Raw genomic sequence first — 23,456 nt, 5'->3', positions numbered from 1 at the left:
GTCAACTGTCCTTATCGTCTTTTTAGGCTGGCCTCAACCAGTCGGTTGAGATAGCCGCCCCCCCCCGTGGGCCTCTATAATCGTCACCACCTTTCACCCCACTACGGCCCTGCCACCAGACCCACGAACACTGGCTGAGTAACAAAAATATGAACACCACAAGGGTTAAACATTTCTGGCCTCCTCCCTGCTTATCAGTAGGGTACTGCTGTTTCTTGAAAGCAGGCTTTAACTGATGCTATTTGACCAATTTTGCCTAAAGGATACTATGACTATTCCCTAACTTTTCCTGCTTTGCACTGCATTTTCGGCATTGGAGTAAAGCAATGCTTGTGCATAAGCAATGTCTGTGTGGACTTTGAAGTGCAAAGTCACTTCTGGTGTTGAGACGAGCAGTTTAATACATTGCTGTGCTGTCATGGCCCAAGAAAGCACAAAGTTACAGTAATGACACAGCTGAATATATCACACCGTATCCTATCCAACACATAAGCTCCACCCTCCTGTCTTCTCTCTCCTCTTCTTTCATCACTTTGCCCTATTCCATTTCCCAAGCCTCTCTCCTCTTATCGGGTTCGATAACGCTCTCTCTCTCTCTCTCTCGTGCACCCCACTCTTGCCCTGAGAAAAGTGAAGCAGCTGTTTTGCTCCAGCTATCCCAGGAATGCCTGTTTGAAACCCAGTGTGAGCTGAGAGACTATTATTACCAAAGGGACGCGCAAATGAATGATCTAAACCAGTGCAAGAGCTGAAACTGCACTAGTGCATCCTTGTCAATCATAAAAAAAAAAAAAATTATTTCACGATGCTTTATGTAGGCTATGTTTACCAATATGTTTTGTGCAAAAGTAAGTTAGGCCTACTACAGATTTAGAGATCATACCAAAAAAGCCTTAGGCTATTAATTTAGTGCCTTCAAAATTAGATCGATTCACTGTTATTCAGTACATCACCCTTTTTAATAATTAGCCGATACTGCGTAAAAGTCTCTCGTCTCTTGGCCGTATGTGTTCACTCCAGCAGCACTTTACTCGTTTGGGAAGGGAGAGGGGAGGGGAGGGGCGCACGGTCACCTTTTGTGCAAATATATCAGCCAAGTCGCTGCCATCCGCATCAGATTTCTTGCGCCTAGAAGGACGGGGGAGCCCACTGCACTACTGCGTGTGAGAGCGAGAGCAGAGGGTGAAGGATCTGTACCGAGACGAGAAGCTGCAAAGAAATACAAGGACGCGACGCGGAAAAAAAGCCGCCAAGTTGAGACGCAACTATGGAGAGAGCGATGTTGGGACGGGTCGGGATTTGTTGCACCTTACTTGCTGTAGCGCTGCAAGGTAAGTAGTAATGATAATAGCTATTTAAAAAAAATTGAGATTTTACTGAATAATGAAAAGCCTAAGTTGTTGTTTTTTCATAAGCTTTACTTCGTAGTTACTTTGTGAGTATAAAGAACGTTGAGTAAATTAAAAACTGGTTACTTTTCTGTAGGTTCTTGGAACAACCTGTTACCTTGTAACCTAGCTATATGGATGATAAAAGAGCCCAAGTGTCGAAAGCAACTTTGGGGACTTAAGCGACGTTGACCGGAAGATAGGCTATTTTCAAACACTTACTTAAAATAAACAGGGCTTTTGTGGCTGTTGGCGTCTTTGAGGGTCTCGTGTTTAAGTCAGGGAATGGTTCAAGGGTTAACAACCCGGACTGGTCGTGGTCTTCGAGGAGGGGAGGAACGCTCCTGCTCCGCTGCACTTGAGAGCGGCAGTATCTCAGCGCTGCCCCGCGCGTGCTTTCATCTAAATTCAAGTGTGTGGCTGCGAGAGTCCAAATTCATATCACGTCAGCATGATTCTGTGTTGTTGAAATCTAAATGTACGGTCTCATACGTATTACTATATTTTCAAATAATTTCTTAAGATCATAAAATAAGAAATAATGGCATAAAATGAAATTCGACATTCTTCGTTAACTCGTTATAGCCTATGAGGTGTACAATTGGGTTCACCTATTATAATTTAAAACGATACAATTAAATTATTTTTGGACTTATTACAATACAAATATAAAAAGCATATAGATATATTGTGTAGATATAAACTACCATGTATAGAATTATGTACTGTTTGGGTACCATGATCTTATGTAGGCTACAATACAAGTTAAAATAGTGTATGCAAGAAGTAGAATCAAGTTATTGTACCTCCGTAATGAACCCAGATATCAATTTCCCTGTGTTAAATGCTCAAAATGTTTTTCAAGCAACTGTATTTTATTCATTAAGAGTCTGATGGAAGGAAAATAATATGTGTTAATATTCTGTGAGAATATATGATCCTGCTCTGAGCTATCAAGTCTATTGCGCTGTATGTGCCCTGCAGTTCAGTTGATGGCAGTTTTGCTCTGCTTTGAAGTGTTTGGCTTCCTATGACCAATGATTTTTCAGCACAGAGGAACTGTAACCCCGACTCTAGCTCCGCCCATTCTCTTACTGACAGTCTTTACCACTTTTTTCACGTATGTTTTGATGTATTATCACTTTTAAAATGAAGCCTAAATGCAAATTACCACATGTTTGACTTGCAGATAAGTTGATTTAATTTTGACACTTAATTTACATTTTATGACTATGATTTGACTTGTATTGAAAGTCTGCATGTTTTCCACTTTAACATGACTGTATGAGTAAAAACACGCATATAAAGAAACTCTCTTAAAAAATAAATAAAAAAACCCTTCCCAGAGGTACTTGTGTTTTATCTTTCTATCTGCTCTTAAGGCTCTCTCGCTCCTCTCCCCTACTGTGTAGGCTCTTCCAGCATTCTTACCTTTTCAATGCTGCGGCTATCTGCAGTCTTTTTTTTAACCTACCTATCTTATCCCTCTGCGCCTTGCCTTTCTTCCATTGTTTGAGGATCTTCTCGTGCAAATACGTGTGGAACAACAGACAGAAGAAGTGTTTCTTCTGATGAGCTCATTCAAGGCTCCAGGGTGCTGTGTTTGGGTTTAATACACTGATCTGTGACGCTGCTGTTGCTCTGAAAGCAGGTCCTCTTGAGATCTTCTCTTCTTTAGCTGTTTATCCCTCTCTCTTTAACTCGAACGTCATTAAGAATTTACACATTTTTGCATATGCTTTAATTGGGCTGATCATGGGAATCCTCAGTTACTCTCTTCTGATGCCAAACTATGGCCAGACTGGTCTGGCAGTTTCTAGTATCATACCACATGATCCGTGACTTCTCAAACTCAGCCAGGTTGAAAACTGCTACCCTTCCACAAGCCCCACAGCTTCTTTTCTTTGAGCACGTCAACAGGAAAACCTCTTTTAACGACTTTATCCTCTTTCCGGGCATAAATTTCAATTGATCTGTTGCATTTAACTGCCAAATGACAACTGCTGGAACTCTGCCTGTTCATTTCAATTTGTTGCCTACCTCTCCCAGAGGTACGCCATGCCTCTGCTAGAGCGTTCATATAATTTACCTTATAATGGAAGTCTCAGTGATTAGCATTTAAAATGGTTCCCGTCCAGCCTCATATTGGAGCCACCTGACCTTGTTACTGTAACCACCAGCACTGATATTAAAGCAATACCCTCCCAGATGACATTTACACAATATTATTTGTGTTTTTTCCAAGCCCAAGTTGCATATTCTTAGGAGGTATCAGTGCAGCACCCCAGCAACTGATCGCGGTGGGATATCAAAAGGTGGCGGAAAGAATCATCGAGACAGCTTGTCAGCTGAGTTTAAGACGCCTCGCAGAAACAATGCTCTTCCCTTCTTTGTGTGTTTCCCCTGCTCATTTCCTTGCTTAAATTTTCTCCTCAGCAGAACCTCCCCAACTGCAGCGGCATCAAACGCAAGTGCGCACACACACATCACCCCCTGCAGCCGGCAGTAATTATTATGGAATTAGGAGGCTTCAAATTAAAACCCGCTCTTTGTGCTGGGCCAGCAGATAAAAGCCAATCTTGTGTCTGAGGTGGCTTCTGCGAGCTCAAAGCTCCTCTAGATATCCATCATGCACACACCTGCGCATGAATCTAGTCACGCACACCTGTGTGTTTGCAGTGTAAGCCCACATGTTGTGTAACTGTACAAACCCAAGGTGCTAATTTGGCCGGCGATGATGGTAGTGGTAGAAAAAGCCGGTAAAGTGTATGATTGGGCTCACTGTTGTGGGCCCCAGTCTCTCGGATCAGCTTTGTGATTCATGCCCGTGAGGAGGGGGGAGCCACTGCTTGGAATGAGAAGCATTCAGCAGGGGACAGGTTACATCTCGCCCCCTGACTCTTCAACCCCCCAGATTCTCTCTCTTTCTATCCCGTCTCTATTTCTCTGTCTCTCTTTCATTCGGCACAGATGGACATGCAGGCTGCCAGTGAAAGCAAGTCACGCAACCACAACACACTGGTTTTAATCCAAGACCACAATATGGCACTTTGCTACTAGGCCATAAAGCATTTTTTACACGTCGATCACATTTTAGCGGTTTGACAGCCCCCTGACCCTGTAGCATGGCAGTTTTTTTTAAAAATTGCAATTGCAATTTTTATCAGAGAAAATGCAATTTGATTTTTCAGTTGCATCTCTTCATTGCCCTTCACAAATCCTCTCCCGTGGCCTCATGGGATGGTAATGTGTCCATTGGATGCTCACTTCAGAATCTCACTGGAAGTTATAGGTCATTTGGGTACTTTTTGCTTACTGTTTTATGAATACTGTGAATTCGGACATTCTACTCTTAACATACTGTTTTTCACCTACTCTATAGTAGGGAAGTATGCATATTCGTTATAAGAAACTCTGATAGAATTACAGCTGAATGATTTTTAAACGCCTCAAATAATAATCAAGAGTGTTTGGACTTGTTTTAATTGTTTTGAGACCCATGATGAAAGCTTGTTTTTGGATTGGCAGCAGTTCTTTTGGCAGTTGGTTTGAGGAAAGCTCACTGTGCACTGCTCTGGCACAAAACAGCAGCAACCACATGCTTGCTCAGAAAGAGAGATACTAAGCAGTCTGTCTTTTCATCTTAATATCATCTAAGCCAGTTTCCCCTGATCTTTTTTTTTTTTTGTCTTGTGTATCTCCACAACCCCTAGACACAAGCACCCTCTCATCGACACCAAATCATAAATGTGTTACTTTTTAAACTTTTAAATAATGTTTAAGTTGAATATCAGTTAACCGTATGTTTAATGTTATGAAGGCAATATTAGGTTACAAAGAGTCACTAAAACTAAAAACAATCAATTAGCTTCCTCTGTCTTTAAGGAGACACCTGACTTTGTTGTGTTTGACAAGTTTTTAACAGTTCTGATGGCAATCATGGAGAAGTTTTATAATTTGTAGTATTTTTTATAATAAGTTTTATAGGTTTATTAATGCTTAATCAAAACATGCAATAATAGCCAATGAGGTCAAAAGTTGTTTTGGACCCCACTGACTTTCATTAAATGGACCAAAACAGTTTTTCCCAAATATCTTATTTTGTGTTCTGCAGAAGAAACAAAGCCGTGCTGTTTTTGATAGAGGATGGGTAAAGGATGACCGAATATTTCAGTTTTGGGTGAACTATGCATTTAAGTAATATTTCAATCAGGGTAAAGTTTTCGGAAAAACAAATGATTGTTTTGGTCCACCTGAAATTGAACTTTTGAAGTACATGTAAACATATTGACTGATCTGAGTCACAGCTGTTCAGATGCTGCTGCAGATGTTGCACTCAGACACAACACACTCAGAGAGTTTTAATGCTGTGCATAAGCTCTGTCTGGGTTGCTTCTGTGTTTGTTAGTCTCTCTCTTTGTTTTTAGTAATGGCGGTGCTGTTTGTGATCAGTGGGTGACCATTGATGTGTTGCGTGATTTATGGTCGGTATTGTACGTGCTCCAGCATAGATAACTGGGAAGTTGACTGGGAAGACAGACCGTGTCTATAGATTCTGTGCTGGCAGGAAATAATTTATTCATGCAGACCCACTGAGCTCTTTCTCTCAGAATTTATAACCAGCACTGCTGATAGTCATTTCTTAAAAAAAGAATGCAGTATCCCTCCATCCCTCCTCCCTTCTTCTTTGCCGTCTGCACTCAAGCTCCCACCAATCCTCCCATCTTTCATGAAATCTGGGCCCTGCCCAGTCCTTCAGCATTCAAACACTTTGTCCCCACTACAAAGCATCCGGGCAAGGCAGAAACAGAGATAGAGGAAGCCCGGTAGCCCACTGCCCTTTGATTTCACCAAGGCTGCAGCTTCAAGGCTGTTATTAGTGGCATACAGGAAACAGAGAATGTGGAAGATATATTGTGTGTGTGTTATGTCTGTTTTCTGTACAGGATGTTGAAGTGGTCTGATACTAAAGTGGGGAGCAGAAGGATACGAGACAGTGAAAAGCTGTATCTGTGTGTTGGGCTATAGTACTTTGAAGAATAGGCGCTTCGGAGGCTCTTTGGGGAGACGAGGTTAAGAGTGGCTGATCCATTTAGCTGTGGAGTTCGGCAGGGTGATTGGCCGACGCAAATCCTGAAGCCTCTCTCAGGCATTCCTAATGGATTCAGGGCTGATGGGTTTCCTTTTGGGGAAAATAGTGCTTTTTAGCGAGGAACTTAGGTCATGCTACTCTATCGTCCGTCTTGTAGTACATCGCCACATCTCCCTTAGCTCTATTATACCCATATCGATTTGGAGATGGACATTAGTTGTTCTGAATTGATTTGTTTATCCTAGCAGTGTTTGGGGATTTGGCTTCCAAGAAATGCTTCATCTTGACGCACTTCTACAGCTTGTTTTCTGTCATTGGTGATCTGTTTTGTGGTGTGAATATATACAGTATATACTGTATAGGGCTGGGTGATAAAAAAATAATAAAAAAATCCACATGTAAATACATTTTTTTGCAATATATTTTCCTCTATTTTCACATATTTGCCTTAAATAATATACATAATATCTCACATATTTCACATATTTGCCTTAAAATATAATGTTTTCAAATAACAGCCATTCAGTAGAATTTAAATATTTAAAATTTAATCTTTTTTTTTTTAAATGGTCAAATCATAATTAATCAACTCATGTTTTCCATACATTATTTTACTAAATAGGCCTACTGTAGGCTGCAAACAAATAGTTGAATCAGAGCTGATTCACGGACATTAATCACACTTATAATGTCTCATGAAGTTTGGAAGTTTGAATGAGAGTCATGAGTTGTGAGAAAAGGAAAAATTGTGAAACTTGAGGAAATACAATGGGCAAGTAAAACAACAATTTGTGATATATTTTATAACACCGGTAAAATAATCACAAATACTTAATCAACATTCAATGTATCATCCAGCTCTACGTATATCACAGGCTACTTTCTTGCCCTTGGTATCTATATCTCAGTTGGACTTCCATTGCAGCTGGTTTAAACTGTGCCAGCTTTACCTGATGTGCCTGAAAACACAGTCGTGTTGAAACAGTGCTTGTTTAAGAGCTCTTCAAACATCCCTTTCCTTACACAGACTATGCCCATTGTCCTCATACTATCAGCTGGCAAACATTCCCTGGAGAACAGTCTACTGACGAAAGGGAGAGAAAAGCCTTTATAGCCCCTCAGCTTACGGCTGTTTGGTTAGTCGAGCACACCCCCAGGCTGATCTATTCACTGCCCCGAACTCGAGAGACCCTTCAAGATGTGTTCTCGCTGGAGATTAAACACACACATAAACACTATTTGTAATCTTGACCCTTTGGTTGCACTCGCTCTAACTGAAAAATATTCACACAAATAGTTCAGTACGAGAAATGTTAAAAAAGTGCTTTTATTAGTCAAGTTCGGTTCTTGTTTGATGTTCACTTCACCAATCACACACTTTTGTATCACTGTTTAAATATTGTCTGGGTGAATCATAGTTCAGTGGGTAAAACTAAATGTCCAGGTTGTGTGTGTGTGTGTGTGTGTGTGTGTGTTTGTTTCCGGCTGTGATTTATCATCAGCAATCTCCTTTACAATCGTTCTTTCTCCATTTGCACAGCGTGTGCCTTTAACATGAAGGACACTTTATTTCCTTGAGATGCTATTTTGCAGTTTTTTAATCTGGTTAATGGTTAGCCAAGTATTGTTAACCTCTTCAACAAAAATGGTCACTGTTTGATGAGCCGCATTGTTGCTTTAACAGTGCTTGACCCGTGAAGCACCACAAGACCCTCTGCTGAATTTAAAATGTCCTCACATGGATTGATTAAATGAGTGCATTTGTGAGCATGTATGTTTCTGAGGTGCATTACATGAATGAAATATGCTGCAGAGGAGCAAAGTGTTGGTTACTCAGATGTGTAAAAGAACCACATTTATACATTTTACACATTACGTTGCCAGAGGGATTGTGTTTGTGTTAGTCAGACAGACATTTGGAGAGGGTTAGAGTATCAGAGATTGGGGCTTCCCATTCACACACTGAGATTGGGTGTCAGATCACATTTCATTTAGGAGACACATGTTCAGGTGATTACCTGCGGGAGAAGAGTGTCTCTTGCTTTACTTAACCTCAACCCCCACAACCTGCTCTGTCTCTGTAACACACACTTTGCTGTCCTGTATGTTGTAAAACCTGTGTGAACATGACTTTGAATATGACCAGCACTAGAAGTTGTTATATAGCAAAGAGCTGAAGATTAAAAATGGCCAACTTTTTCCTCTCACTCTTCAAAAAAAATCATTTTTTTTAACCACTACTGTATATGTCTTGTGAGAATATGTAAACATGATTCAAACGAATATATTAAAGATTTCATAAGATGTTTTTCAGTGTGTATATATATATATATATATATATATATATTTATACTTTTTTGGAAGTATTAAACTTAATTTAACAGATTATTTGAAAAGTCTTATGCAATCTTGCTTCTTTTATTTCTCTGGTTTTAAAGATATTTATATATCTTTACTGGCAAGCATGACAAAGAAAATGATTTTGGGTTGCTCTTTTTCTCTCTCCTTCCCTCCTTCCTCTATATCAAAACCCTTCATCCCTGTAGATTAGCAAGCGCTCTGCTTTAGTTTGTGGTTAATGAGTGTCCCTGGCTGATAGCTAATCAGGAAGGTGGTCTGATGGACCCCAAGGAGCGCAGTGCCAACTCTAATTCTGTTGCCTTGCTGATTGACTCTCAGCTTGATAATCATATTCAGGCCTGCGGGGCCCCAGCATTGGTTCCCCCCTGCATAATCTCAACCAATCAGTGATTTCCCTGTACAGTACTAGCATGACTGACAGCTAGCATGGCTACATTTCCTACTGAGTTTCAGGTTTCGTACCTTGCCGTTTGTTAAAGGTTGTAGCCATCCATTTGCTCTGAAATGAAATTTTATTAATGGCCAGTAATCAGTCTTGGATGTAATTTTCGTTTCGCAGAGAACACAGATGAAGTTTGTAACATTCACTTTATGCATCAACTCCGATGGGAAGGATATTTTTTACCAGCGCTAGGATCTCAGAAGAGCATAATATATCGGTTTATCGAGTTTGAAGAGCTAAAATGTAGCACAAATGAAAATCTTATGTATTATCAAAGGAATTGGGCTTTGTGCGATCAAATTAAGCTTTCATGAGTGCCAGTAATTCTTTGTTTGCTGTCTATTCCTTGCAGAGTCCAGAATCTCTTAAAAGACAATTATGCAGACAACGGTGGCATTTGGCTTACGATGGATTAATTCAGTTCGTTAAAAACACAGAAGCTCATGAAATGGTTCTGCACTAAGACACACAAGGCTTTAACTCTTTAAGATGGACTTAATTACACTGTTATTTTGGGAAGAGGTCGTCACACTTTGGAAGATAGAATCTGTTGGGCATATGTTTGAGGGACTTTGTTGGTGGCGTTGGTCTTCCTGGTCTCCAGCCCGCTGACAGCGGCGGCTGTCACTCCCCACCTCGGCTGAACATTTTTGGGACAGCGGTCAGTCTAACCCCTCCGCTCCTTGCCAAGTAACCATGGCGACAGGCACGTGGAATTCCCTATCAATTAACAGTCAGAGTGGGAGTAGTAGAGGGCGTGTGGGCGCATATTGACTGGTGCGGTGGGGAGGGCTGACGGAGCAAGAACAGAGGACACATGTTCATTAAAATCATCCATTCTGGATCTGGAGATTTATTCCTCCCTCCCTTTCTCCCTCCCATTCTCTTTGAAATGCTTGTGTTGCTGGTTTGTGAGTGTCATACTGTACCTCAGTGGGCTGAAGGCAACTTTCTCACACTGCTCTGCCCTTTCCTTTGTCCTTCATTCATTCTCACTCACTTTGTTAACGTCTCTTTTTCTTTTGGGGAAGCCCCTTTCCTTCTCTCTGTTTTCTCATCTTTTTCGCTGCTCAGTCACTATATTCTCTAAGCATTGACATCATACAGTACAAGTAGTGAAAGTCATACATACAAGCCAGTTTAATCAGAACACAGAGAATACGATCCAATAGGAGTTATTGTCAAATACTTGCACTTGCAGTTTTGATATTCAATTTATAATTTATTGCTGTTCAGTTCAAGTTTTTAGTCACTATTTTTTTAAGAAATAATATTTTTTATTCAGCAAGGACACATTAAATTGATCAAAAGTGACAGTAAAGATATTTATAATGTTACATGTTGCAAGATTTTTTATTTATTTAAATAAATGCTGAACATTCCATTCATCAAAGAATCATGAAAAAATTATTTTCACAAAAATATATTAAGCGGTATAGCTGTTCTCAACATCGGTAATAATCACAAATGTTTCTTGAGCACATAATTAGCATAGTTGAATGATTTCTGAAGGATTATGTGACACTGAAGACTGGAGTAAAGACATCACAGGATGAAATTTCATTTTAAAATATATTATAGAAAACAATGAGTTTAAATTGTAGTATTACTGTTTTTAATGCATTTTTGATCAAATAAATGCAGCCTTGGTGAGCATAATAGACAAAATAAACAATGTTCAAAAACATAAAAAATCTTACCAACCCTAAATTTTTGAATAGTAGTGTATTATTTATTTATTATTATTTGGTTATGTAGTGTCCAGGGCATTTAAATCCATTTCTGTCTTCTCACTTTCTGTCTACATGTGGCCACACACATGCACATCCACATGCTCTTTCTTATACCTGTGCAGCAGTTAAAGGACAAGGCTACATTGTTAAGCCATTCCTGGGGCTGCTGGAATGCAGGTATTAATGCGGAGTGATTAGACACAGCGAGAGAACAAGTGCAGAGAGGAGGGGGGAGAGACAAAAAGGAAGAAAGAAGGACAGAGGGGCTGGATTGGGGAAAAATGAGGGAAGAATGGAGTGATAGAGTGGGACAGTCTGAGGTACAGAAAGGGAACATGTTGCAGACGGAGAAGAATTTTTTTTTCTGAACTGAGGAGAGGATTCTAAGCGAGTGATAGTCAAACTTCAAATAAATTTTCTACACTTAAATTTTCACCCAAATATGAACATTCTGTCATCATTTATTGACGACCCATGTTGTTCCAAACCTGTACGACTGACTGGAAGACAAAGTAAATGTAAAAGTGGCCCATGTCACTCATGCGTTATTTCAAATCTTTTGAAGCTGTACAATAGCTTTGTGTGAGAAATGAACTGAATATTGTTATACACTAAAAATCTTGAATTTAGTTTCCCCGTGCATGTTCATGACAGTTAATGATAAGCAGTGATATCTAATTTGTGAATTAAATATACAATTGGATTAATATCGGTCTCAATGATTTGTTCATGAATCTGAATGTTCGAGTTCAAGTCACAGACTCAGTGATGCAGTTGAGTTCACATCAGTTTTGGTCTGTTTCTCACACAAAGCTATCTGATTACTTCAGAAGATTTTCACCACTCTTATGATAACTTCACAGCATTTTTTGAAAGCTCCATTACCCATAGCTTGCAATTGTAAGTCGTCTTAAAGTCTTCTTTTATGTTCTTCAGTAGAAAAGTCACAGGTTTGGAATGATACGTGGGTGAGTAAATGATAACAGAGGATTCATTTTGAGGGGAACTATCCCTGTAAGTTTATGTGTTGACTGTGTGAGACTGTGTGTGTGTTGACATTGGAGGTGGAAATGTATGTGTGGGGTGCATTTATAGCAAAAAAAAAAAGGAGCTTAAGAAAATGGCCTTTTTCATTCCAGAGAAAAATGGGATATAACTGTATTTAAAAATAGGAAGTGGAATGCCTGGGAGGTCCCAGCGTAACGATAGCAGTACCAGCTGGTGATCGGATCTGCCATGGATCTGTGTGTCTGAGAAAGGGAGGACGAGAGCAGGCGGGGGTTGCCTGTTGGTGTTTCCATGATGAGGGCCACATTGCCAACCAATGTCAGCCGTGCCATCTCTGCTATATGGCCAGGTGGCATCAACCAGCAACATGTCCTGGCATTAACTGCTACACACCCCTTCAAACACACAAGGTGGTGTAATCAATGTCAAAGTCAACCTCCTCTACCCCATGATCTGCCCTCACCCCTCCTAGAATCCCCACCCATCTCTCCATCTGCTTCCTGTATGTGCTGAGCAAATGGGTTGAGGCTCCATCTAATATTTGTGGGTGTCCCATATCAAAACAATTTACCAATTCCAGAAGCTTGCTGTTCAGAAAGCTTTCCTTACCATAGGTCTTAGTCAGAATATATGCCACAATTTACATCAAAACTCAATTTTAATGGTATTTAATGGTAATGGCTAATTTAAAGCTGACGTTTGTTACGTTGCATTGGTTTCGTCTCACCCGCCATTAGTTGACAAACAGATAATCCGGTTTTATTTTATTTAAATAAATATAATTCTTCCTTGTTCATTTAGTGAAATCTTCTTTGATTTTAAAAAATAGATATTTACTGTAGTTAAAGTTAACAACTCACAGTGGTTGTTTGGTTGAAATGGTCTGATCAAAAATCACCCCTTTTTAATTCATTTCAGAGCAAATGCATGAATATCTATATATACTGAATATCATTAAAATTATGAAAAATATTGATGTTTTCGTTGATGCTTTTGTGTGTGTCAGATTACATGTGGCATCGGAAAAGTTCTTTGATTGGAGCACTATTTAATGAACAAGCAAGATTGTGTGCTCTTTCATCATTTTCTTATTGAGTTCCATCTTCCTCTTCCTCTCTCTTGATCTTTCCATCTTTCTGTATCTGTGAATCATAGTTTAAACTGTTGTGTTGAGCTCTGGATGGAGTGACAGAGAGGGAGAGAGACAGCTGGACACTCATGGCTCCAAAGATCAGCTTACACAAACTCGCTGGCATGTCTGACTGCAGTCTCCCTCTCTTTCTGTCCCTCATCTCTTTCGTTCCACTTCTCTTATTTGCTCGGACCATTGCTCTGTTTCAGTCAAACAAACTCCCTACACACATGGTGCTATGTGTTACGGTAGAGCTGGCGTCTTGTGTTGGTTTATCTGGAGTGGAGCTCAAGCCTGACATCAAACACACAACTAAACAATGAAGTCATGAAAACAGGATGAAACTGCTCTGGGGCAGTAACCATGAGCCCCTGTCTACAAACACACACATTCAAATGGAAACCCGTTTTAAAAGCATGACTCCTCAAGCCCCTGCCGTGTCATTCATTTATAAAGAATGGAGTGGGTTGCACATGGAAAAATGACAGACAGGCAGAAACTGCCCCAACACCCTGCCCCCTTCTCTCCCTCTGCACCCTCTGTTTTTAAGGTGACAGATGGCTGTTCTCTACTCTCTTTCTTTTCTTCTGTCACTCTGGTCTCTCTTCTTCATACCTGCCTGGACATGGACCATGTCTTCTCCCCTCTCCAGCCTCATAAATCCCCCACCTTCAGCAAACATCCTAAAATCCACACTTTACCCAAGAGTTAGGTCACAGCCTGGGGCCGTGCAATCTTCTCCAGGTGTGTTCCCTAAGACGGGAACAAGCCTAAGATTTTAACTTTTTTAGAACTTAAGTTTTAGAACATGCACATGGTAGCTGATAGCTGGTCCAAGTTGATTCAAGCTAGTTATTTGCTGGTTGATCAGATAATATATTCCAGAAGACCAGCTTGACCACCTTAAGTTGGTTTGACCAGCTAAAAGAAGGTTTGTTGCTAAATAGAAGTATAAAATGGTAAAAGCAGATGACAAAATTATTACAAATTTTAACTAAAATGAAAATATAAAAATAAAAGCTAATTCAAAAAATGAATAAATACTTTTTGTATATACATAACACTTAATACTAAAATGAATAGCTTTGACCTGCTAGAAACCAGCTTACCAAAACACAGCTACTAGTTTAAGATACCTGTAGATTCTCCAGTAGAGTTTTAGTATTAGTAACTTACATGCAGCTTCTGAATATGAGGCCATGGGAGAGGAGTAGGTCACATGCAAACATGGCAGATATAGTACGTCCAAATTACATTCATACTACCCATATTCATACTATATAGAACATACTTTTTGAATGGTCACAAGTTTCAAACCAAATATAGTACATACTAAAGAGTATGCAATTTCAGATGCACCTACAGTCTGCCTAAAAGTCGAAAGTGCCTTAGAATCAAATATGTTGTCTGAATTTGGCATTATGATCATTAATGTTTTTTTTTTTTAATGTTGCACATAATAGTATACATTGCGTTTTTCAAGGAAACTGCTCAGAGTACTACTTTAGCATACCATTAGCCTATTAGCCTGCTAGCTTAACCTATACCATACACAAATGTTACATTTTTTACATGTTTTTATGTTCAGGCATTACAAACAGCTACCCAAAGAGTACTCGCCGGATTGTTCATGACACAGTAGCTCTTTAGGGATTTAGTGACAGGTCTAATAGAGCAAAGAAGAACTAGTTTCCATAACTGAATCTTTCCTCTCATTCTGCCACACTCTGTGTACAGCTCCAGTGTTTGTGTGATGTTTAGCAGATAAACTGTGACATGTCTTCTCATGTCAGATGTGTGTGTATCGCTTACCTCACCAGTCAGACAATGAGTCACAGTGCAGAAGAAAGACAGAGATTACATCACGTTCCTTTAATGTTTGTTTTTATCATGTTTTTCAAATAATTCTCATATCTGAGTTCTGCGTCAGACTTCTTTTGCTTTTGAAATTTTATCTTGTTTGCGCTTGTGGAAGGTTCTCCATTCTTGATAATTTTTCTGGAAATTAATTTCACTCAGAAGGATTTGCACCCACTGATAGTGTCATGTATTTGCATGCGCTGTCTACATTGTAGTAGCACTGTTCGGAATTATGCAAATCAGATAACATGGCACAAGAATTCGTTTTTTAGGCTTAAAATACTGCAAGCAAATGTGGCGCAACTGTTTAGCGAATTCATCCATCTGATTTTGTGTGTTTGAATTACAAAAGAAATAATGGGACACAGAGGAGGCAGCAGTAGCCTCTAGTTCTTTTTTCTTTCTTTCACTCAAGGTTCCAGCTCACTGCTCTCCTCTGCGGTTCTCTCCGACTATCCCACCTCTTATCTCCACATGTTCGAGGTTCTGTCCATCCTGCCAGAACAGTTGAAGCAGAGCAGTCTGTGTTCGAATTCATCCATTTTTTCATAGCTTTTCTCCTCATTGTTTTCCTTTTACAATTAGATCTCTCTCCCACTATTGCTAGAAGCTGTCATTTTAACATGGGTTCATTACACAAAGACTTTCAAGGGGGTTTGCTCTGGGGGTTGGAGGGCTGACGTTTCGGATGGCTGCCCCAAACATAAAAACGACTTGTTTTCACTGTTTTAGCTTTTACTTCTGAATGGTCTGCATATTTACATTTATATTCACTTAAAATGTGGTCTGTGCTCTTACTTTTTCAGCATAATTCATCTGATGAAAAAAATAAAACGCTTAAATTCAATAATACTCAAGATAAACTTCATGAGTCAGCTGTGTGGCAAATGTATTCATGACATAAAAATCAATTTAATTTACAAGATGGGTTTTTTTCCATCCAGACTAGATTTTTGCACTACATGACTTTAAAACCTTTGGTTTTTGACTTCCACTGGGGGGATTTAAGCTTTATTTCCTCGAATCAGACCACCGAAATGTGAAAATTCTCGCTCTCTCGCTCTCTTGCTCTTTCTCACTCACTTCCTCTCTCCCTGTCCAACTGAAATTCTGATTAAGCGATAATATGTCACCTGCTGCCCTAATGATATATATAAGCAGTTTTCTATGTGAATATGTGTTAAACTGTAATATATTCCTGTGATGCGCAGCTGTATTTTCAGCATCATTACTCCAGTCTTCAGCGTCACATGATCTTCAGAAAGATCTTCTTTACTGACACTTCTGGTTAATTTAATGCATCCTTGATGAATAAAAGTATTAATTTCATTAAGAAAATAAGTCGCACTGACCCCTAACTTTGAAACACTGGTGTGTATATACCAGTGGCGTGTGGTGGTGTTATAAAATGAGGCAGTTATACTGTATATACTGTGTATATATATATATATATATCTATCATGTCCTTGTTACACTTAATGTTTACACTAAGTGCAAATAGCTATAAATTCTATTTACACCTAGCAGGAATTTCTGCTATTTATACTACTTACCTCAGTATTGTAGTACATTATAAAACGGTATGCAATAATAACAATAACAACGACGTGATATCTAATTTGAAAAAGTAGAAAAAAAAAGTTAGGCAAAACGCGATTCGAACCCCGGTCGATCGTGTTAAAAACGACTTCAACACGTACTTTACCATCTGCGCCACTAGAGCTGTTATTAGATGATTGTCTTTTTTGTAATGCTTTGTAATCACACGTTGATAGGCGGAGTTAGCGTAAGCCTCTGCCAACAGAGCGGGCTATTTGCACTTGTAAATAGACACTCCATTTTTTATTTGTGAACTGATGTTCAGCTGTTCTTTTTAATAGTCAACTTATTTTCGGGTCATCTTCATAAAAGCCCTGTAAACTTTGTCACAGGCACGAAGATACATCTTTCATTTTTATCAAGCTGAATGCTCACTAAAAACTGACACAGACATCACGTTTTCAAGTCATTTCATGTTTCATTTTGATGTGACAGAAAGCAGTGATATCTAAGCAGGAGAGTTGTTTACTTACTTTATAATTAGTCAATAACGCCATCATTTTCTTCATTACGGCCGAGAGCTCGCACGAAAACAAGAGGCGGGATTTATCACACGAACCAAATATATATATATATTATATATCAGCAGACCATGAACTCCCGGCCTGTTTCTTCCCCTCCGTCCTTTTCACACCCGTATTTATAAGTCTGTTTTGTGGGCATATGCATTATCGCCAGTTCTATCGAGCTGTATTATATATGTTTGTGTGTTGGTGTCTTTGAAGCACTGATGAATTAGTATTCCAGGTAACTTGAAAGTCAGACATCTGATTATTGTTCTGTCCTTGTCTGTCTTTGTCTTTGGTATGAGCTAGGGCTGTCAAAATGGCTGAAAAACTAAATTCGAATTTTGTACTTAAATATGATCAAAATTTGAATTATATTCGAATTTAAAATGCATAATTTCAGTTAGGGTGAAAAAAACGTTTGGCTTCTCTTCTGAGGCCACAAGAGGGCGCATCGAGAAAAAAATATTACTAATGCACGTTTATTCAAAGCATAAGATAACAGGACTATCTGTGAAAAAAGTGCATAATGTTTAAAATAATGTTTATAAACCAATTATAATTAATTAAGTTGCTTAAACAACTATAAACAAAACAGCATCATGTATGTATGCATAGTTTAATACAAAGGGCGGAAAGCCAATCACACAGAGTACATTTTTCATTTAAAAACATGAGATGCAGTGGGATGGGGGAAAAACCCATCATAAAGTCTCGATATATGTTTTTTTCTAAATTAAACTTGCATTAATTTTACATGGCTTGCTAAACATGCGGCTCCTTTGTGCAAGATGCGAGTGCAACGGTGATAGATGTCCCTCTAGAAAATGCGTGAAATATGTGTTCTGTGTGAACAGCTTGGTTTCGGTTTTGACGTAAACAAGATCTTCTCCACATTGATGTTCTCTTTTCCCGCAATATTTGTCATTAACAACGCAGCAGCGCCACATCTAGTGGCTTCAACTGGAGAGGCTAACAAAAACATTATAATGCAACGACACTTACACCGCCATCGCATCTCGTGCGCCACTGATAAGGCTGCCTGACGCACACCTAAAATTCGAATGCAACGTTTTTGCATTCGAATGTGGATTTTTATTTTAAATTCGACGAATATTCGAAATTCGAAAAAAAAATTTTGACAGCCCTATGAGCAGACAAGACATGTACATTTCATTATTACATGCCACTCTGGAATAGACCTTACTCAGGGTAGTGCCATATTTAATTTTTGAAAGTAACAAAAACAAGGCTGTGAGGGATAAATGTACAGTGCGTTCAATGGACTGTTTGTTCAGCTGATGAAATGTCTTTCCGAAAATAAACTCCATAAAACAGTTTTGATAATTGTGAGTTGTGAAAATTATATGATCTAGGACCTTTATATAGTATAGTGCATGGCATTTTAAAGACTGTAAGCCTTGTTTTCATCCACGTAAAATTCAGCATGGTGTCTAAACTGACTAAAGTCTATACTTGATTCTGATTGGCCAGTCGCAGCATTCTACCATCAAATATTTGTATATTTTGGTGTAAAACATTTGTACATTTGACCATTGTACTTGACAACCAATTCTCTACGCTGTGCTTTTATATTTAATCTCAATATTAAGTCAAAGGGAAGGAAACTAAAACCAGGAGTTCACCATGTTTTCAGCAGGTAGTGGAATGTGTGAGTCAGATCTAAAGATCTGAAAGTCAAATACGGAGATGAAGTTGTGTTTACTGACGACAGCAGTACTGGAAGGCGGCGTGAGCAACAAGCAGCGTCCCAGAAACAGAGGAACCTCTTCGTATGATCATAAAAAGATAGAAAGATGCAATAATACGTACATCCGATCCTCATATCCCATCCACAGCCTTAAGGAACCCCTGTCTGCACATCCGACGTTGAGTGACAGATTTTAAACAACCATGAGAGAGAATGTGATTTATCTCAGTCTGGGATGGTGTCATGGATTCCATGTGTGGTCCTCAGCAGGATGTTTTATTCAACCTCCCTTCACTTTTTTTTTTTGTGTGTGTGTACTGACGCTCTATTTTCATTTCCATTTTTGTGTTTACAGACTTTTCTGCCGCTGCTCATTAATTAAAATGCTCTATCCCTGACACTCTCCACTTCCCCCTCGTTCTGTCTCTCATCTCTCTAGTTACTGGCTCCTGCAGGTTGAGACGTGTTATGTCTGTAATGCAGATAAGGGCGATTCTGCAGTTCACATTGCAGATCCCAATCTGTACCGCAGCTCGCCCAGGTTGGGCTCTGCTCTGTTGTTAAACATTTACAAAGACGTTCACTAAAAATTCACTAAATTGTAGGTGTTTTACTGCTGATTTTGGAAGGAAAATCTTTGGAATTCCATGGAATGGATTTAAATGCTGTAGCTGAGAGGACCACAGTTGTATTGGTAGCGGAAATCATATTCAGCCAAAATACTTAAGAAATAAACACGCAAGTGGCTGTGCGATGCTCAGAGCTTATGATGGGTGTTCAAAGTCTGGGGAAATCTGTGTGACTTCATGTGGAGTCCTGCAGGCACTGCTTCCAAGTGGGTCATAATAGTATCATACTATTCATTAACTGTTACATCTTTCATTTTTATCACTCACAGATTTTATAGATCACTCATTACTTTGTCCCATGATACACTGCTCTTCTTTGTGCTTCTATGTTACTAATTTGAACTAGTTTTATGAGACCGTTTTTCTCATCCTAAATATTCAAGTCAACATGAAATATTGTTCAGCACTCATTTTTTTTTACAATCGAACATTTTTCAGAGTGAGACAGGATAGGATATTCACAGAAAAAAAAGAAATATTTTATTCTTTAAAAATAGCATTTTTTAAAATAATATTGAAATGTTTTACATTTATAAAAATATAAAATATTATAGTTATTTAACATTTTTTACACACACACACACACACACACAGTCTGGTCAGCTATCCTTGTGGGGACTCTCCATAGGCATAATGGTTTTTCTACTGTACAGACCGTATATTCTATTGCCCTACACACACACACACACACACATATATATATATGTGTGTGTGTGTGTGTGTTTGTAACCTTGCTTGTAACCTTGTTGACATTCCATTGTTGTCCTCTTCACCCTTCAAATTTTAGGGCTTTTCCCAGCGGATTAAAAACAGGAAGCATTTATTTTTTTCTGATTTCTTATGTATGTATAGATATAGCTGAACTGACAGGGATGGAAAGGGCAAGAGGACGTGTTGGTTGAGTGTATGTGTGTTAACAGACTGATAGATGCCAGGTGTCTCATAATTAGACAGATTAGCTTTGAATGTTCCACACAGATACAGAGGGGAAATGCTTTGGGGGGCTACTCTTTGTGTCTGCACTGAGTGCACTCGTCTGTCCTATTGGTTTATGTGTCTCAGTGCTATAGTCCTATCCGTTAACATCAGTTTGCATGGAATTCAAACATCTATACATATATGTATGTATTTGTGGAATGCTGCTGCTCACATGACGCAGAACACAGAAATGACGCAGGTAATGAAAGCATAATACAAACAGATATCCTAGTGCAGCTAATGCAAAAACACTGCACAGAACGTGATCACATGTTTGTATTTAACATGTGAGTTTGCTATCTCATGTGTGTGCATTACAGTCTAGGCAAGATGTTAAACTGAGAGGCCTTTCTGGCGCTCAACAGTTGTTGAGTAGTTTTTGTGTTATGTTGTTACATGAGTGGAGTGTTTCGACAATTTCCCATTCTGTAATCAGTTCACTTTAACGCCACTCCAGGTTTTTTATTTCCTCTTTCTCTCTCGCTTTGCGTTTGTTCCTCTGTAAAGTTTTTCAGTATAGTTTTTTTGTTTTATCAAATATCATAGGCACAATACGTATTATCTAAAATCATGTTTGTGCAATTTCCGTACATTTGCAAGACAGATTTATTATTATAGTGATGAAACTGCTCCATTAACACTGCTTAACCTGTAGTGAATTTTTGCTGATGTGCAATTCCATTATAAGCTGTTAATGTGTGGTGATGGAGAGGTTTCGAAACAATTTTAGAGTGAGAGACAACAGACATCTACATTTATTACATCGCACTCTGGAACCCTTCATTCTGATTAGTCAGTTGCATACTCATATTTTGTGTAAGTTTATGTATTTATTTGGTAAGTCATCTAATTCACAACATTATGAACTGTCAGACAGTCATTATTACTCTGAATTTCAAAAGAAACACTCCTGGCAAAATTGCGCAAATCTGCTTCCACTCCACACCGTTCACATGCTCTCTTGCTAATATTTCGCATAATTAAGTTCAGTTCCCAACAAATTGAATTTCCTGCTGAAATGACTGAAGGTCTGCAAGTGCCCCTCTGCATCTGTGTGTGTGGTTGTGTGTTTTAGCGTCCTCTGTGCAAGACCCTTTGTTTTAATCGATCAAAGTGGCTCACAAGACCTTGACAGCTTTGCACAGAGAGGATGGGAAGAAAGACAGAAAGTACAGCAGAAAGATGAGGAAAATGTGAATCTGTGCAGTAATTGCACAGGAGAGAAGAAGTGGAATCATTAAAGGTAGAGTGCGCTGCACTAACGGGGATAAGATGGATTAGCCGGCCATGAGCTGCATCGATCCCTCTGTCATACTCGCTGACTTGTTTACACGCTCGATGCCCTGAGTTACAGAGGTAGACGCGCCTGTAAGACTGACTTGTTACCCTCCACTTACTCACGGTCATTCAAGCTTTATAAAGCTAATCCGCTCTAATAGGGAAAAGAGAGAAAGCGAAACAGAGGGCTTGGTATAGTAGTGAAGGAGAGCAAGCAAAATGGAGGGATAAAATGGAAGAGTGGTTTCATACTAGAGGCTTAGCGCTGTGTTTTTGCTTTGAGACACTGATAACCTGTACAGACAGACCCGGGTGATGATGACGTGTCATGTTTTGTCCCGCCAGTCTAAACCCAGCCATAATCATTCATAAATCCCCTCCAAAACACTGAAATACACTGATAAAAATCACTCGGGAAAGGAGAATGGCAAGGACACTTGCAATAAAGTGCAATGGTACTGTATTACCATGTTTTTTTTAAAACAGTGGTACCATAGTAATACCATGGTATTTTGTAAGTACCTTACACATTATATTCTTTAAGTACCTTGTATAGTATATTATATGTACACATATAAACAAATAGTATAGTAATATACCAGTTTGGCCTACCTGTTGTAGTTCTGTGTTTCTTGAAGCACTCTGTTGTCTCTTTCTTCTCACGTAACCAAATAATTTAAAATTATATATCAAGTGTAACATAACATATTATAATTAATATACATATTATAATAATTAAAAAATAATTTATATTATATTATATTATATGATATTATTATTGGCTGTGTTGGCTGCAGAGGATATATACTCATATTTAATTTAATCTTATTTACATGTATAGACATGTCAACTTTTTAAAGTGAGGAGAAAATGTTTATTTTGCTATCCTAAATCCATAATTATATGGTTGTACTGTTTGCATTTAGCATTGCTTTTCCTTGCTTTTCGTGACCCTATGAAAACAAACCTTTCAGACTTGAAATCAGGCATCAAAACATTGTAATGTACAGCATAAATGTTTTGATACTATTTGTAATCTATATTAAAAAATCATATATTTTCTCCTTTAAAGGGGTCATATGATGCGATTTCAATTTTTCCTTTCTCTTTGGAGTGTTACAAGCTCTTGGTGCATAAAGAAGATCTGTAAAGTTGCAAAGACTAAAGTCTCAAATCCAAAGAGATATTCTTTATAAAAGTTAAGAGTCAGCCACGCCTACCTAAAACGGCTCGTTCTAACACACCCCCACATACCTACGTCACGATCTCGGAAGATTTGCATAACGCCGCCCAAACGTTCACGCAAAGAAAGAAGCCGTAACTTTTATTCTCACTGTAGTATTGTTGCCGCCGCCATGTTGTGAAGACGCTGTGTGCTTCGTTGTCAAAGCGAATCTACTTTGTTTGGTCTTCCAAAAGAGGACACGACTACAAATCAGTGGTATTTACAACACTGTTCCAGAACACTTCAACCCAAATATTCAGATGTGTGCAGCACATTTTATGGAGGACTGTTTACTGATCCTGGAAGAGTAACGTTAGACTAAAATGCCGGCAGTTCTGACTCACGTAAGTACGTTTTCATTTAAAGGATTTGCCACTGATGATTCAAACGCGAGTTTTGAGCAGTGTAGAGTACCGTTTGTAGTTTGTAATTTCTCCGATCACAAATGCAGAAATGGTTTTATGTTTACGCGGCGCGATGCAACCAATGCGTAAAAAGACAGTATAAGTCAGTA

At 38.9% G+C, this 23,456-nt stretch overlaps 1 protein-coding gene across 3 annotated transcripts in view; it reads left to right on the top strand.

Annotated features, from left to right (window-relative positions):
- Positions 1-1,060: 1,060 nt before the first annotated feature.
- LOC107723516 (basal cell adhesion molecule-like) overlaps positions 1,061-23,456 on the top strand; it is a 55,978-nt gene continuing 33,582 nt past the window's right edge. For 2 of the 3 annotated variants that reach the window (XM_016532184.1, XM_016532182.1), the window contains exon 1: positions 1,061-1,331. In XM_016532184.1, coding sequence (XP_016387670.1) covers positions 1,268-1,331 — 64 coding nt within the window. In that variant the 5' untranslated portion in view covers positions 1,061-1,267. The remainder of the gene's footprint in view (positions 1,332-23,456) is intronic. The other variant, XM_016532183.1, reaches the window with a different exon arrangement.

Source organism: Sinocyclocheilus rhinocerous, unplaced genomic scaffold (genome assembly GCF_001515625.1).
Source record: "Sinocyclocheilus rhinocerous isolate Xijiao unplaced genomic scaffold, SAMN03320098_v1.1 scaffold241, whole genome shotgun sequence".
Classification (NCBI taxonomy): Eukaryota; Metazoa; Chordata; class Actinopteri; order Cypriniformes; family Cyprinidae; genus Sinocyclocheilus; species Sinocyclocheilus rhinocerous.
The sequence above is the reverse complement of the archived record's forward strand: the minus strand, read 5'-3'. Positions and strand labels throughout refer to the sequence as shown.